At 32.8% G+C, this 19016-nt stretch overlaps 1 protein-coding gene across 1 annotated transcript in view; it reads left to right on the top strand.

Moving 5' to 3' along the window:
* NCAM2 (neural cell adhesion molecule 2) overlaps positions 1 to 12987 on the top strand; it is a 523501-nt gene extending 510514 nt beyond the window's left edge. The window contains exons 17-18 of the mRNA XM_034656641.1: positions 3887 to 4006; positions 7541 to 12987. Coding sequence (XP_034512532.1) covers positions 3887 to 4006; positions 7541 to 7652 — 232 coding nt within the window. The 3' untranslated portion in view covers positions 7653 to 12987. The remainder of the gene's footprint in view (positions 1 to 3886; positions 4007 to 7540) is intronic.
* The last annotated feature ends 6029 nt before the right edge of the window (positions 12988 to 19016 follow it).

The following is a 19016-nucleotide window of genomic DNA, read 5'->3' as shown; positions in this document are numbered from 1 at the left end:
GAAGCTTCAAAAGGAACCTTTCCAGCATGTAAGTTTCTGACTCATTCTTTTTATAAATAACTAGTATTCCATAGTATCAGATACCATAATGCATTTATCCACTTGTCTTTCACAATTTAGATGAAACTTTCAATATTTTATCATATTGAAGTATAATACGTGGTCTGAATTTAACTTTTACATAAATCTTGTTGTAAATGTACATTATGCTCCTAGACATGGAATGTACATCAAAATTGAAAAATACTGACAAATTGCCCACAAAATTCTATACTAATTCATACCCATAATAAAATCAGAGCATATATATTTCTCTATACCTTCTCAAACATTAAATTTTATCAATTTATTTTTATCAATATAATAAGTGAAAGATATCATTTCAAATTTGCATTTTTCTGATCTGGGTTAAGTCTGAGCTTATTTGTATTGTCATTTTGCTTTGGTCATTTTATTTCTTCTGGGCATTTCTTGTTCATATTCTGCACACATGTTCATGGAGTTATTCAACTTTTCTCTTACTTTTTAATTATATAATGTGACCCTTAATTATTTGATGTTGTATTTGTTGCAAATATTTTTCCCAGTCTATCCCAAAGTTTGGGTTTTGCTTATGATGCCATTAATTATATAAATCTTCCCTTTTTGAGAACTGATGAATTTTATAAATATTTCTTTCTTAGTGTGCTTTGAGATATTTTCATTTTGTTTTCCTTTAATATGTTGAAGTTGCAAGTTTTAGTAATGTATTTCGCAACATAAATCCTCCTTGCCCTCCTAGAATACTGAAGACAGTTACTGATTAAGTGCCACATGTATGTCAAGCGCTATTCTAAACTCCAAAGAAATTAGTTCGGTGTCATTATCATCTCTGTTTTACTCTCCAGGCAACAGGACACAGAAATGCTTATGCAGTGATTTAGTGAGAGTCAGCTAGTTTGGTTCCAGGGCCCATTCTCTTAAATACTCTGCTGTACTTGTCATTTCCTGCTTAATCATCAGATCTAGAAACCTGGCGGAATTTATTTAGTTTTTACCAGTCTATACATTGTGAAATTGTCCATAAATTGTGGCATACATTTTTATGCCAATTTAAATAAAATATTACCTTATCATTTTTTTTATAATTCCACAAAAAATATCAGTAATAATTCCGATATCACTTCATGTATAATTAAATGTAATATATACAGGATAAGAATTTGACTCATGTAAATTATATGTGTACTTCAGATATTTTCACCTAAGGGTAAGTAAAATATGCACTTTATACTCCTTGTAGTGTTTATTGTAACAGAAAATATTGGTAACAACCTAAATGTCTGTTGGTTGGACACTTGCCAAATACATGGTGGTCCATACATACAATGGGACAGTATGAGCCATGAAAAAGAAAGAGGCAGCTCTAAATGTTCTAGTATTCATCGAAAAGGCAAAATTATATTCAGTTAGGATGCACCATTTGTGTAAGAATAACTCCCTGCATTTTCATGCATATATGCTAGTATATGAATAGAAGGAATGTCTCTGGAAAACACAATTTGAAAATGTGCTCGTCTCTATGATAGGTCACTAAATATCCTGTAAATTGGAAATGGTTAGGGAGGTGTACTTTTCTCTATATGCCCTTTGTAGAATTCTGTAATATATGAATAGACAAGCTAGTTAAAATGTAAAAGATCACTAAGAACAAAAATAAGGAGTTTAAGACAACTCACCATGTTCTCTTTAATAAATAAATTAAAAAAAAAAAAATCCAACCTTTCATCACTTTTTTTTTTTTAAAGATTTTTTATTTATTTATTTGACAGAGATAGAGACAGCCAGCGAGAGAGGGAACACAAGCAGGGGGAGTGGGAGAGGAAGAAGCAGGCTCGTAGAGGAGGAGCCTGACGTGGGGGCTGGATCCCACAACGCCGGGATCACGCCCTGAGCCGAAGGCAGACGCTTAACCGCTGTGCCACCCAGGCGCCCCTTCATCACTTTTTTTGCTCAGAATCATCAATAGCCAAACAGTATCATCCTCTATGTCATCAAGAGCATTGATATCATGAAGAATTTTTTAAAAGAATCAATTTTAGAATAACAACAACAACAAACAAAACAACATGAAGCTAAAGTTTAATTGTGGTGGGCTCTTTAATCATCTTTACTACTGTATAGATCTTGCGTCCTTCGAGTCCCTATTCAGGTTACTGACCATGTCTGAATCATCAGTTCTCAGGGACATTTGCATTTTAGAGGTATCGAGGGTTCTTCCCTATTAACTCTAGATTAGAGGGTTCCAGATTTTCTTCCATTTCTACTGGCATCCATTCTTCAGATTTTGATGTGTATGTATGCGAGGGACCTACATACTGAAATAAGAGTAATATCAAACCTGCCACCTGATCAGAAGTGTTTCATCATTCTTAATATTTTCCTGTTCAAGAGTCAGCATTTGTAAGGTCTGTTAAATATTTTTGTCATTGTTGGTGTTTTGTTTGATTTCTTTTGCATGTACTCCTAGTTTACTTATTTTTAAGAACAATTTTAATGTCATGTATCTGTCATTACGATATTAAATAGATTTAACATGCCCAGTGATCCATCATTATATTCCTCCCTCACCTCGGACCCCTGGCAAACATTGATCTTTTTATGTTCTTTATAAGTTTGCTTTTTACAGACTGCAGTGTCATTGGGATTACATAGTATGTAGCCTTTTCAGACTCATTTATTTTCCTTACCAAGATGCATTTTAGGTTCTCCCATGTGTTTTTGTGGCTTGATAGCTCATTTCTCTTCTTGCTGAATAATATCCAATTGTATGGATGTACCACAGTTTCTTTATCCATTCCCCTGTTGAAGGACATTTTAGTTGGTTCCAATTTGGGGCAAATATGAATAAAACTTCTATAAACATTCGTGTGGAGAGTTTTGCATGGGCGTAAGTTACCAGTTCATTTAGGTAAAGATGTTAGAGTAAGGTTGCAGGATTGGATGGTAAGACCATGTCCCTGGGGAGGTGAGGACCCTTAACCCTCCTTTACATCTTTTTTTTGTATGTGTGCTATAATTATAATCTCTATTATGAGTGTATCATTCCCACCGCTTATATCTCACTTTACCCTTTATCATCACTAAAAGCCTTCCTTGTTTTTCTTCCATTTTGTTCATTTTTTGAGGAACACAACTTTACAGTAAACTTTCTAATTTTATGAAAATTTCACAATTATGTAAAATTACACCTATTCTCATATTTTAAAAATCCAATAAAGATGTCATGGATTTGAAATTACAAATGAAAACATCATGCATATATGTTATAATATTGTTTTTATGTAAACTATTTTCCTGAAAACATGAATATGTAAAGTCAATATCGCATTATAGTTAAATCATTCATATAATTCATAGAAACACTTAAAACAATAAAACAAACACATATATATAAATTTTATCTTCTAAATTTTAATATAGAAGCCATATTTCCGGTGCTATATTTCAAATATAAAAAATCTAAAGCATATGGCTAGTTAGGGGGAAAGAGCTACTTCATGTCATAATTTCCTTTAACAAAATATTTTTTATTTCTTTCCCAAAATAAACCACACAATCAAATGTAAAATTTGGACTTTTGCAAAAAATTAACACAATTTTGATGAAAAAAAAAGAATTCTAGATAAAATGGAATTTCCCCCTTTCTATTTTTTCTGAGTGCAAATTATCTGGGTGAGATGAATTTAAATGAAAAAAAAATTCTTAGTTGTACACTTAATCTGACCATGTTGGATTTTTAGTGTGTTGGGGGGTAAGATTAAGTGGGGATTCTAAACTATGTTTCATAATGCATCTATTTTTACATTACATGAGTAAGGTTTTTTTGTTTGTTTATTTTTTTTAGGAAAGATGGATCAAAAGAACCAATAGTGGAGATGAGAACAGAGGATGAAAGAATCACTAATCATGAGGATGGGAGCCCCGTAAATGAGCCAAATGAAACCACACCACTAACAGAACCTGAGTAAGTAGCTTCAAATGCTTAACTATTTTTGGATAAATATTTGTAAAATGATATTATATTATCATTACTTGCAGCATATATTTACAAATAACATCATTTGTAGAAAAATATTTCTTTTTCAAAGAAAATACATGTGAATATAGAAAACCATTTTCTATGGAGACATCCCACAAGAAAATTTTGTTATCAATGCCAGAGAAAATCTGTTCAAACATATATTTATAATTTTATGTAAACATATCAGAAAGATGGAACATGTTAGAGTTGGGTTTTCTTTCCCTTATTTTACTCTTTAAGAAGGTGATACTTTCAGGGCACCTGGGATGCTCAGTCAGTTAAGGTTAAGTGTCTGTCTGACTCTTGATTTCAATTTAGCTTGTGATCTCAGGGTTGTGAGACTGACCCATGTGTAGGGCAGGCTCTGCACTCAGTGGAGAGTCCGCTTGAGATTCTCTCTCTCCCTCTCCCTTTGCCCTTCCCCTATCCTCCACTCACACACGCCCTCTCTCTCTAAAATCAATCAATACATAAGGGGTGCCTGGGTAGCTCAGAGGTTAAGTGTCTGCCTTTGGCCCAGGTCATGATCCCAGGGTCCTGGGATCAAGTCCCACATTGGGTTCTTTGCTCAGCAGGGGGAGTCTGCTTCTCCTCTGCCCCTGGCCCTGCTTGTGTTCTCTTGCTCTCACTCTGCTCTTGCTCTCTCTCTCTTTCAAATAAATAAATAAAATCTTAAAAAAAATCAAAAAAATTTTTAAAATCTTAAAAAAAAAGAAAGTGATAGTGTCAAAATGTGACTTTTACTGGAATGAAAAGGGGTCAGAAAATTAGCCATTAACTCTGTATATGAATATCACAATTTAAAATAAAAATCAATAGTATGAAAATGTACAGAAGTCTACTTTAAAAAGAAAGACTGTTCATTAAGAAGAGGAAGAAATACTGTTAAATTGTGTATCATTTTAATGTCTATAGGAAGTGGTGCTTGCTCTCCATTCAAGATTCTATTATTTCTTTCTTTCTGTACCCATCAGAGCGCCATTATAGGCATAGCAGATATTTCAACTAAATCTGCAGAGATGATGAGCATGTGCAGGGATGATGTTCAGACAACATGAAGGTTAAAATGATGAAAGCCAAAGGCATTATTAAGATGTGATAATAGTATTCTATGGAATATATTGGATGCAAACAAAAACATGACTATCACATTATTCTTTAAATACTGCTCACTAAAATTACTTCTAAATTTTATTGTTTTTGTTTGTTTGTTTGTTTTAAGGATCCCTTTGTCTTCACCAGCAAACACTCACTATGCAGAGAAATTTGATTTAGGCTTCTCATCCTAAATGGAAGGCTGTGTGTTGTCACAAGGGAAGAAAATAACTTGTTTCAGAAATGCTTGCTATCTGCTCTCAAGGGGCTGAAATAATCACTATTTAGAGAAATACAAAGTACTACTCTGTACCTAATTTTCAGTATAAACCTTGAGGTCATGTCAGTGACTGCATTTCGAGATTATTACCTTCAAATTGAGGTTTACTTTTGCGGAGGCAGATTTTACAAGGTGGATTCTGCAGTTTTCCCTTCAGAAATTAAAAGTCTTTTCAATGAAGCAAAATTTTACACAACAAAACAAACTTCTATCTGTTGATTAACACTTAAAATGAGAGATTGGTGTGTATGAAAACTAGCTAAGAACTGGGTGTTATATGTAATTGATGAATCACTAAATTCTACTTCAAAACTAATATTACACTATATATTAACTAATTGGAGTTTAACTAAAAACTTGAAAATACAACAAAACAAAACAAAACAAAAAACTAGCTAAGAAAATGCCCTAACATGTGACAGGGCAATATTTTGCAAAAAAAAATAAAACAAAAACAATAAGGATGATATAATAACTTCTCCAATCCTCAATGATAGAAAAGAAATACTCAACATAAAAATAATAGAATAAACTGTAATCTTAAAAAAAACAATTTATCATAAATGTAAGTAGTGAAAAGTATATATTCAAAAATTCATCATCCAAGAATTAGTTGAAAATACTGGTTAATTCCAGTGTTATCGTTCTTTGAGGAAGAGATATATTAAGCATTATGCTAACTTCCCTCCAACCTCTAAATTTCTCTATGCTTTGCTGCTTAGAAGTGACCCATTGGTTTTATCTTTTATTATCAATATTTGCTGCATTTGGGAATGGGAGAATGGAATAACTGTGAAGGCATTACTTATAATACGCATAAAAGAACCTGCCCTAATAGGTAAGAAGTAGATCCTATTTCATTCCCAGCAATGTGTCGTAGTAACTTTTACCCGTGACTTATTTTTGATTGGTTAGTTTTCACCTAATAGCTTTGATCTTCAGAATATAATGGCTTGCTTGTCTCAATCAAAAATATAAAAGAAATTACAAGTAAATCCCGGAGAAACTAGCATAGTAGCATTCACTACCCCATGAAATGGTGACATTAGATTACAGAATTGAACTGGAATTTGTTTTTGATGTGGAAAACATATTTTGTCAAGGGAGGAAATCTAACTCCCAAAGCTGTGTACACAAGGCATAATCATAAACCACTGAATTCAAGACTGGCAGAAAAACTATACATCTTGAATCATTGTCATCATAGTAAGATTTGTGAAGCTATTGTTCAGAAATAAAGGGGCATCTGGGTGGCTCGGTCACTTAAGCAGATGTCTTGATTCCAAGGTCCTGGGATCGAGCCCCACATCAGGCTCCCCACTCAGTGGAGAGTCTGCTTCCCCCTCTCCCTCTCCCTCTGCTCCTTCCACTGCTCTTGCTCTCTCTCTTGCTCTCTCAAATAAATAAATAAAATCTTAAAAACAAAAAAAGAAAGAAAGAAAGAAAGAAAGAAAGAAAGAAAGAAAGAAAGAAAGAAAGCTTGTTTTCCTTCATAGGTAGTAATTGAAAACAATTTTCAAAAAATGTGCTCTTAAATGATACAAAAATAACAACAAAAAATAATAGTGAAAAGAGACCAATTAAAGAAAACATATACAGTAAAGGAAGAAAAGTGAGAAAGTCCTGAAATATATTTCTTTCACTAAATTCCAAAGAATAGCTAATTCACCCAGCTTTTGAAGTATGTAACAGAATATGGCAGCAACTATTAATGGCTTTTATTTGAAAAAACTTAGGTACTAGTAACTCACCGAGTTGACATATAAAAATACTGGCTTGTTTAGATTCCAAACAGTTCTGTTTTTCATATCAAGAGCTGGTAATCATATCTAAGTCACCCTATAGTGAACTATTTGGTGCATCTAAATCTACAAATACATTATTTCATTCATCATTCTTCAGTACATCACATTTTACAATGGACAATATTGTCTAATTATTTAATATTTTTATATCATTGTGATATTACTTTTAACAAATCTGATTTTTTTCATTCTAATAATTGCAGATATTGTCTTCTATAAGACAGTAACTCAGTATTAAGTAGTACCACTCAAATTGCCTTAGAAAATGAAGTTCATTATTTTTATATTTCCTTCCAGAAAATTACCTTTAAAAGAAGAAAATGGAAAAGAGGTCTTAAATCCAGAAACTATAGAAATTAAGGTTTCTAATGACATCATACAATCAAAAGAAGACGACAGCAAAGCATAACACCAAGATCACAGAGGCTTGAACAATGCTACAAAGAGCATTTGGATTGCAGTGACCCTATGACCAAAACTATTCCATTGACCTTAATTTCTTGGGGAACTTCTAGCTTGGAATAGCTTGTACACATATACATATGATCAAATATTCCTGCCCATGGTCCATTACCTTTTGTTGTTGTTGTTATTGTTGTTGTTTATTTTGTTATGAATTTCAATATAGAAACCTGACTGAAACCAACTCTTGGGTATCAATTTGATTCTGTGATTGAAATACTCCAGTTTACTATACAGCTGAAATGCTCTGTTTCGTAAGGACTATATATTTCATCCAACAACCTCTCCAACAAACAGGGATTTAAAAAAAAAAGAAAAGAAAAGAAAACAAAAGCTTTGTGAGCTAAATGCATAAGAAAGCCCTGCATGTTTTTATCCTATCTTGGGCAAACAGATTATTCACGTGGATTTCAGTTTAATAGGAAAACCGTTAATAAAGGGTACACTTTTTATCAGGAGAATTTCAGGGAACTTGGGCTTGAAGGAGCCAGTTATCTTTAGCAGATATTAAAAATTGAGAGAAACTTTGGAAAATTCTTTTTAGTTATAGTTACATTGCTATTTCGATGTTAATTTTTGATAGACTGAAGTGCCAGATCAAAATTGTTACCCATTTGAACGAATATTAGTCGTGTGTAAAATTAGATTAGAAAGATTCCGTAAATCTCTCTTTACATATGCCATAATCATTCACAATGGATTACACAAAAAAATAAATGTATTGCAAGTGAAAATAATATTGAGTTCTGCCCTCAGCTTCAAATAAAGTAAATTGAAATGGGAACAATATCAATGTTGTCTTGATATATTTATAAATATGTGATTATCTTTTACTTCTTGAATAATTTTATCACAAAATAGGCTCTTCGTGTTGAAATACTTCACACCCTATCCTCAGATACAGTTTTTGACCATTGTTTTAGATGATCTTTGTTTAAAAATTCATTTTTGTGGTGTTATAGGTCAATCCTTAAATGTAATTGGCTAATGGAAATTAAAATCCTTAGTGGTTAAATTAAGAAGAAATTAACGTTAAAACATGCCATAAAAGTGTCAGCGATGAACAACTGAATTGCCACTATCTGTTTTTCTTCTGGATGTTGTAGCTAGAAGTCATTTTAAGATTTTGATAAACAACTTTGGTTGAAGAAATTCCTTGGCTATTCCACACAAACTTTCTAATATTACTTGTGAGGGCCTATACCAGAGTAAAATACTTATTAACTTCCAAGCTATGCAAGCTCCCAGAGGTAAAAGACTAAAACATGATTTTCACTCATATGTAAGGTAAAATAAATGTATTTATGATTCGAGATACACATACCAGTTGGGAGCAGGTTTTAGATTATTTGTCACCCTAGAGAGCCAAAGGTTTCTTTAGGCCCCATTACATTCATAATCGTTAGTGAATAGGGTGGTGTTATAGCTCAAATATTGACTGGTTGGGGAACGCGCACCAATAGAACATTGGAAGAGAGTTTTACAGTGCAGAGAAACCTGCTTCGTACGTCTCTCTGTAGAGATAATGTGATGAATCTATTAAATGCAATAGTAATGCTACTCATGAACACTTTTATTCACTAAGTGCTTGAAACAGCCAGGCAAGGAGAGACAGCCAACTAATTTTACAAACCTTCAGTTATCAGCAGGACAGAACGTGTCCGTCTGCGTGTTCATGCACTAAATCTCCAGTGTCGTTGCCATAATTCACAGGATTATAGTGCAAGAATCTTCCCTTGATATTTTTTTCTGGCATATTCTGGAGAAAAAGAATTCCTGTACCTACCTAGGACTTTGAGTAGAAATTATCCAACTGGTCTTTTGATGGATTTGACTGTTGCTCCTTAAGTTATGTCTGCCTGATCACCTCTTTGCTTTATTCGTCTGTTTTTTCCCCCTTTTGTACCAATGTGCTATAACTAGTCAAAGTACTTGAATTTGTTTGTGCAAAGTAAACAGGCTTAGTAAAATGTCCATGAAGCAATAGCCATGAATGCTAATTTTTCCTGGATAGGGCTGGTTTTGAACTAATAATGGTGAAAGTATTAGGAGAACTGAGAAACCAGTTCAGCATGTTTACTATTAATATATTTGTGCTATACTTCAAGAGCAGAGAAGTCATAATAAGGAACAAATATTTTTGTGTTTCTTCAGTTTGAAAGTTCTGTCTCTCTCATTTCTTTGGACTTTCCATGTAAAGCAATTTTCTTAAATATTTCTTTTATATATATATATATACATATATATATATATATATATATATACATATAGATATATATGCTGTTAAATTTCTTGCCACTAATGTGGAGTAATGATCTGAGGTTAGCAGATAATTTGAAACTAATTGTAGACAGACTGTTTCAAGTGCACTGTTTCAATTGTCTGAGTGGTCCTTATCTCTTGTCCTTGAAATCTGTGCCATGCAGGAGCAAGGCAATACTGTGATTAAATAATAATAATAATAATAATAACATTTCAATGGAATGCTCCAACTTACTCTATTTGTAAAAGTTTCCAAATAAGAGATGCTTGTAGTAAATTGTAAAATATGAGTAGAACTGAAATAATCTGTTCCTATTTTCATTTTTATTCTAGATTAAACATGCCATATAACTATATAAATGTTATTTTTACTGTCTGAGAGTACTCTTAAATGTTAGTATAAAATGTCAAAAGAGTTGACTGAATATAAGTAGGGTTAAATAATTAGAACCCTATGCTAATTTAAACAAAGAAGAAAAATATCACGGAAAATATTGGTATTTCTTGATAGGTTATGTGCAATTAGGCAATGACAATCTATGTTCAATAACATATAAGAAAGAACAGTAATGTCAGCATTTTGATAAATGTTTTGTTTTTAAAACTCGCACAAATTAATGTGTCAACATATTTTACAATGATCTGCAAAAGAATTTAAGAATTGTGACTTCTAAAAATGTATTTATTATTTTTGTCCACTGATTTATTGCCATTCTATTGATGCTAATGTCTAACATTAATGTAATGTTTCTCTAGTTTTCCCTTATTTTTAATATTAGTACCTATAAAAGCATTTTTCAAAGACTATCTGATCCCGCAAAGTTTACGTGAATCTTAGTCTTTGATTTAAACATTTCTATAAATAGAAGGATTTTATTAATCGAATTATTTATTTGAGTGCCAATAATTAATTGTAACTTTATAATCATACCTTTATTTTATGCTTCTTATTTTAAATAATTAAGATGTATTTGTGCCTTTGGATTAGCATGACATTCTGCTTTATTAGAAGGAAAAAAAAAACAACTGCAATCTTTATTGATATATTTTGCTCATATCTGTGACACTTAATTGGTACTGTCTTATATACATGTGGTGAATAAGCTCAATTCAAATTACTTTACCTTGAATAGAAAATCTAAATATAATGAATTATACTGTGTAACTTATTTTCACTCATGACAAAGCAATTCTTTTGAAACACATGTAAAATATATTTCATTTTGTCTGTATTGTTGTTCTAGATAATAAATACATTCTAACTATTGTTAAAATTGAGTTCTACCACTTATGAGACAATGACAACAGGTGACATTTTAAGATAGGGTAAATTATTTTAGTGTCACTTGGGTCTACATTACCCTGTTGTACATTTGTTTGGGAATCATACATTATCCTTTATCTTTGACAGTAAGATAACCACTGATAAAAATATCTACAACTGAAGTGATAGAAAGAATAATCTTTATTTCTTAATTTAAGAAATAATGGAATAGCATATTACAATTACTTATGAAAGTTGCAATGTTCTTTTTCATGAAGAATGATGTACATGCTGTATTTCAGTTGCTCATGGAGTTCTTTCTCAAATCATACCCAGAGTCCTTACTCAACAAACTTTAGGAGTAGGTGAAGATATTTTTTTAAATGAATTGTTTGCATTATTTATCTTTAGAGAGATAAGGTTTGCATCTTTGTATTAATCCTTTGAAGCATTATTATATTGTATCTCACACTGAAATTGCATATGGAAGTATTAGAGTATGCTAAAATTAAAGTATGGAAGGTCACAGAAATGAAGTACTTCAATCCTAAAATGAAAATCTTTCAAGAAAGTATTCTACTCATGGGTTTAATCATGTTCTGAGATGAAACAATTATATGTATAAGTGGGAAACTTATAAAAGAGCCTAAATATAGTACTTGCTGAACAAATGCAATTTCCTTCCAGGTCCTTCCTATCCTTTTTAAAAAATTGCATTTACCCATGTAGATGCATCTGTTTAACAACATTATACAAGAATGCTAATAGATTATTTCCCCCATAAACTTTTATATTATATATAATGCTTAATATTTATTTGATAACACATTTAATATTCTTAAAAATAGCTTATTATTCACTATAGAATTTTATCAACAACTTAAATACCTTAGCTGGTTCCACCACTTTAATTTTTTATATAATTTTTAACATTTTGGCCATAGCATGTTCATAATTATTAATATAAAAATTGGTTATATAAATTTCACATTGCCACCTTTTTTTCTAAAATAAAAACACATAACACACTAAAAGTTGCATCTGGTTTTAGCCTTCTTTGGGAAAAAATAAGTAACGCAATGGTTGGAGCATTTCAAATCACGACTAGACATAGGAGAATAGAGGAACAATGTACTGAAAGAATCAAGAAAGGCAAACTGAACTCCAAAATTTGGGATAGATAGGAAGGATGTTAGTCTGAAAAGTGCTGGACCAAGGACTAGGAACACTGCTTAGATAAAAAATCAAGGACAATTATACTGATGGAAAGAGAAAATTGAGTGAAATACAGAGGAGAAAATTAACATAGAACCTAATATTCAAATTTGCAGATAGGATTTTTTTCAAGAACAATATGCATTATATACAATAAATGGTACTGTTAAGAGCAAATATATTTGTTCCAATTCTTAAAGGAATGTTCATGGTTTAGCATTTTTGCCTCTAAACTCTGTTAGGAATATGTGAACTTCTTACAAATAAAGTTAAAAAAAGAACTTTTGTTTTTCTTTTGCTGTATGAATTCTATGCTGTGTTCAGTATGCATTACAACATGCTTTTATTTTCTTTAACATATATATCCATTCAAATTCTATATTCTTAAGTTAGCTACTACAAAGTTTTCTTATTGTTTCAATATGGTATGTCCCTATGAAATGCTGTATATATATGTCTAAAATGTAAAAATTATACTGCAAATGTTGAAGTTTTGTATTTATGAGAGACATTGAAAGTATGGCTTACAGTATATCAAAATTGTCACTCTTCACCATTTGTATATTAATAGTAAAGATACTTTTACTTTAATAAAGTGTTGCATTTATGTTTATTTTGAATAACATCTCTGCAGTGAGTGAGCTTATGACTTCACATATATTTTCATTTTTTTCAGATATTTTCATTTTTAAAGAATTTCCAAACTGATTTCTACATATTAAAAAAAAAAAAAAAAGAATGCTTTCTGCCATTTTGCCTTACCCTGAGTCACAATCTTTTGATAATAAGCAGTAGGCAAGAGCAGTGGTTCTCAAAATGTGGTCCCCAAACCAGCAGCATTAGCACCTGGGAATTTGTTAGAAATAAATGTAAGTTTCAGGACCTCACCACAGACCTCTTAAATCAGGAGAATCTTGAAGAGGATATAAAGGAGTTTGTTTTTTAACAAGCCTTTCTAGTAAGCCTAATGCACACAGAAATTTGAGATCCAGTGGACACATTTTGGGTGACATTCTAGAAGTTTAAAACTTCTAGTTCATGTTGAAATTTTATTTCTCATTATTATATAGATTATCTTCTTTCAGGACTTCATGAGTTATAAAATAAGAGAAGCTAACCATTCCTCACATGCTTTTATAGGGTGTTTTCGCTTTTTTAACCAGTGTAAACTTTAACTTATTCTTAAAATGAAAAAAAAAAAAAGCAAATTCCAAATCTTCACAGGGGAACAATTTTCAACATAAGCCTTACAAATACCACAAAGTACGTATATATGTAGAATAAAAATAACATTAAATAGGTGGTGAAGAATGAAAAAAAAGGCATTTATATATTGTGCTTTCTTTGTCAGTATCCTGTATCTAACTAAAAGAGCAGTTATAATAAAATACAAAATATACCACGAGAAAGGCTAAAAAGAAGTCCCTGATATGTGATAAAAATGGATCAGGTAACTCTGTTAATATTTTAGAGAATTTCTTCCATTTCTTTCTAACCTAAGCCATCACCTACTATAATTCTCTTTATTTGTAATATAGGTAATGAATGTTTGTCTCCTAAGATTCATGTCATACATGGGCTAGCCCTTTAAATTTCTTTTTAAATGTAATTAATTTTTCTGAACAAATTTTAAACACCCAAGTTAGAATGTTCTCAAATCATAAATAATGTTTTCTGTTTATTGTGAAGTGTCTTATATATGTTCTTATCCTTGGCATGACTTTGTTTTCCAAAATAAAATGCATACATTTGGATATTTTCATTTTCCTGGATAACTTAACTAACTTCCACAGACAGAATATTTTTTGGGGGAAGGGATGCAGGGTGAAAGCAACTGAACTATTGTACTAGAATAATGTTAAATTTAATCAAAATTTAATTTATTCTGTCATTTTACTAATCCATATTACTAGTCCACTAGAAAGACAGAGGTTTCTAGTATTAAGATATCATAGTATTTTGGGGAAAATAAAAGATTAACTTGATGATTCAGTTCACATCAACATCTCTTCCTTTACCTTGAATTTCCATATTCCCCTGCAGATCCTTTTATGTTCTTTATCTGCCATTGCACAAGCATGGTCAATGTCTAAAACTGACCTAGCAAGATTGAGATATATAGAAGAAAGAAGGATTGCCAGAATTAGTCCAATCACATCGAGAAATCAAGCAATTACAAACTTTCTTGGAAGAATTGTATTTTAAAGTGGAGGGTTGTAGAAAGAAGTTGTAATGTTCCCTCTTATAAAGGGGGATGGAACATATACTAGAGATCACTCAGTGGGGGTTGGGGAAGCTTTGTCACCCAGTCTGACCATGTGAAGCTCCCCTAACAATTCTAATGGAAACACCACCCGAAAAGCATAAACAAAATTTTCATTAACTCAAAAACCAAGAGACCCATATCTTTACTCACCAGAAGAAAAGACAAGGGAAGAATGTCTCACAAATTTGCAGTAGGGATAGAACTGAGATCATTAAAGTAATATTAGGAAACAGATAAGAACCCAGATACTAGAATTAGAATATACCTTGGCTCAAATTCCAATTCTAAACCTACTGCTAGCTCTGAACTTTAGCAATTTAAGTAAAAACTTAAACCTTGATTTCATCATCTATAAAATGCAGTTAGTTCTAAAGTGGGTAATATTCATCTCCAAGAGCTGATGTAAGGATTTATGGAGATAATGTTAATAAAACTCTTTATGCAGTGTCTACCACAGAAAATACCAGTAAATGGTAGCCATGATTATCTCTATATCTGCCATATTTTAACACTGATCCTAGTAAATTGTGTTAGCTACTTCACATTCATTAGAGACTAACCATAAATCAATCAATTGTTTAACAATTCATTAAATTATTTACTAGTAGGTTAAATTTGAGTCATTGGAGAAGTTGAAAGCATGGCTTTCCATTTCATTATTTCTTCTACTTCTGTTTCAATGATCTTTTGCTGACTAATAAATCAAGCCAAAATGTAATGACTTAAAACATCAACAATATATTATTTTTCATGATCATATCTGTTAACTTGACTCAGCCTGGCAATTATTTTGCTCCATAGGGTGTAGCTGAGTTCACTAATGTGACTACTGGTTTCCAAGAGGAAACCCTACAAATGGAAGCCTCGATGTGTATGTACTTACCAAGACTCTGTTTGTTTCGCACTTCCAATATTCAACTGGTGAATAAACACATAGTCAATGTGTGAGCATAATGGGGTGTAAAAAGACCATGACATATTTGAGCAACACTCATAAGTATGGAAACATCCTCCTTCTGTTCCCTAATGTTACCCATTTTTTCCACATGCAAAATTTACTTCTCCCCTTCCCAAGATTTTCAGTCTTATATCATTAGCTTAAGAGAATCAAGCTTAAATTTCAGACTTTATTCAACTAAATAAATTTGAGGTGTTAATAAGAATCCTCAGGTATTGTGTCTTGGGTGCACTTTTTCAGTGCAGAGGCACTAAAAAGACCATTTAACTGGCCCTGGAAAACCTTACAGACAATTGTGAGACATGAGCAGAAAATAACATAAACATTGCCATTTAAAATAAAGAATGAGGAAATGGAGGAATTCAACAATTAATGTGTCTATAGAAATTTTGAAATCCAGCCAATCAAACGTTACCAGTTCCCCTTGTCTCTAGCATAGGACACATTCCTTGGTTTGGATCCAGTTCTACTCTCCCTGGGAGTAGTTACTAAATCCATTGCTCTCCGTGGCTCTTAGGATAACTCTGATGTAGTCTGCCTTTTCTGTAGGAAATGGTGTGTGGTTGTAGCTGAGCAAATTTCTTATCTTGCTACCTGGCCAGGTATATCTAGTACTTAGAAATCTATTTTCGTTTAAACCAAGTCCCATTAAGTTCAAGCTGATACAACTCCTTTAAAAAATGTGAGGTTTTTATTTAATGAATCAAATTATAACCCCTACATTAGACAAAAATCTACACCCTCAGATCTTTTTAAGACAGTGTCCTCTCTGTGTTGGGCTGCAAAATGCGGTGCTATTGAATAATGCTCTTAGATTCTTAAAAGCTCATTTGTCTAATAAAGAAAGTGTACAAGGCACTTCCTTAAATTTCTATGCGACCAAAACAAAGGACACCCTTGTGATTTTTGACCTCAAGATTATGATTTACTGACAATAGCCTAATTTGATATTTATCCTTATGCCATTTATTGTTTTGAGCAACTTGTGACAGCTCTAAGTGTGGGAATGAGAGAACAAGTCTTGGGTAAAAAATAATTCCTCTAAATTCTGCTTAAAATTTGAGCATCTATCTTATTAGCACATCTTTCTCTTGAAAGATCTCATCATACCTGAGAGGGAAAAAAAAGATAGATACCACTTTCAGTATGCTGCCTGGAAATCTCCTTAGTCAGATTCACAGACTCATTAGTTATATTTTCTGTTTTCCAATTTATCACAGGCAACAGTTTCCCTAATTGTTCTATCAGTATAAAATGTGGTTTTCTTTGTCTCCAGTGTCTGATAGTAACTGTTCTAGCAACTTACCCACATTCAGTCCTCTAGTTCCTATCCAGTCACAAAACCAAGTACAGAAATTTCAGATTTTGTTACAGGAGTAACCCACTTGTTGTTACAGATTGTTTTTAACTTACCTGAGTTGTATGCCTTTCCTACTGCTGCTATAAGAGAGTACAAGGAAGTTGGTAACTTTAAAAAAGAAACACAGGGTGTCTGGGTGGTACAGTCATTTAAGTGTCTGATTCTTGGTTTTGAATCAGGTCATGATTTCAGGGTCCTGGGATTGAGCCCTGCATCAGGCTCCCCCCAATTCGGCTCCGTGCTCAGCAGAGAATCTGCTTAAGATTCTCTCCCCCCCCACTCGTGCTCTCTCTCTCAAATAAGTAAGTAAATCTTAAACACACACACACACACACAAAACACAAATTTATTATTCCATAGTTGTAAAGGTGAGACTTTGATATGGGCTTCGCTGGGCTAAAATCAAGGTGCCAGCAGGATTGTGTTAGTCTGCAGGTTTCTAGAATGTCTTAGTCAGTTGAAGCTGCTATAACAAGTTACCAAAGTACCGTGGCTTAAACAACAAACATTTATTTCTTACAGCCCTGGAGGCTGGAAGTCTGAAATTGGGGTACTAGAATGGGTGGGTTCTTGGTGAAGGCCCTCTTTCTGGTAATGTCCTCATATGGCCTTTCCTTGGTGTGTGCATTCAGACAGTAAAAGAAGAGGGGGTGGAGGGTGGGAGAGGGGGAGAAGGAGAGAGAGCAAGGGCAAGGGGAGATCTCATTTATAATTCTCTTTTTATGAGGGCATTAACCTCATCAAGAAGGCCTGACTCTCATGACCTAATCTAACCCTAATTACCTCCCACAAGCTTCACCTCTAAATACCACCACATTGGAGATTATAGTTTCAACATAAAAATTTGAGGGGGATATAAATATCCAGTTAATAACATGAAGACTGCCCATATTCCTTAACTCACAGTACCCTTCCATCTGCAAAGCCAGCAACGGTATCACTCAGACCTCTGTTTTTATTAAGATGCCTTTTCTGACTCATACTCCCTTCCTCCCTATTTCTTGTTAAAAATCTTGTGATCCTATTAAGTCCACCTGGATAATCCAACGTTATCCCCCCTTCTTATAGCTCCTAACTTAAATCTGCAAAGCCTTTTTTTTTTTTTTCCCTCTCTCCCATGTAAGGCAATATATTTGCAGGTTTTAGGGATTAGGACCCAGATATCCTTTAGGGGTTTTTGCTCTGCACATCAATCAACATTATAAACCATTGTCACATAAAATGACAAAGCAACCACACTTTATTATATTATGATTTTCATATGTTGACTTTGCTCAATTTGATGTTTTTTTGCCCTAGAGATTTGCTGAAGTCAGTTACATAGACGCATTCAGCTAGACCCTCAGGGGAAACTAGAGTGTGGAAAATGTTCTCTCATCCTCTAGGTCTTTCTCCACAGGGCTTCAAATCATTCTGTCATCCAATACAAAGATCTTTAGAGTATGGTGAATGGCTTTCAAAAGAGAGTTTTTCAGGAGCACAAATTCCAGTGTGCAATTATTTATCAAGCTTCTGTTTGCATTACTCTTGTTAATATGACAACAACTTCCAAACTTGGTGGCCCCCCCAGTCACTGTGAGAGAGGATTTCATCAAGAGGCATGATGGATTAGCAGCAACGAATAAAATATATCCTACCAAGCAGTGAAATGGCTCAAAACATTAAAGTTGCAATAGATAGAAAGAGGTTTTACACTCAGAAAGAAAATCACAGAGTAAAATGAAATAAATAGTAGAGTTTATATAGGTACTAGACACCTCATTGTTAATTCCCATTGTTTTCATAGCTAAAATTCTGATCAGCAGAAAGATGAAATGGTTTTTCTTGATTTTATGTACCTGGGAAGTGGCAGAAACAAGATTCAAATTCAGGTCAAGCAAATTTTAATGTGATTTTTTCCATTAAGCGTCGCATATCAAGAGACAACATATATTAATGATGAATTTAAAATTTATCTCTGAATATAACTGGTTTAAACTCAAGAAT

The sequence above is a fragment of the Ailuropoda melanoleuca genome, chromosome 1, assembly GCF_002007445.2.
Source record: "Ailuropoda melanoleuca isolate Jingjing chromosome 1, ASM200744v2, whole genome shotgun sequence".
In the NCBI taxonomy this organism is placed as follows: Eukaryota; Metazoa; Chordata; class Mammalia; order Carnivora; family Ursidae; genus Ailuropoda; species Ailuropoda melanoleuca.
Note: the sequence above shows the minus strand (reverse complement) of the source record. Positions and strands in the feature narration are given on the sequence as shown.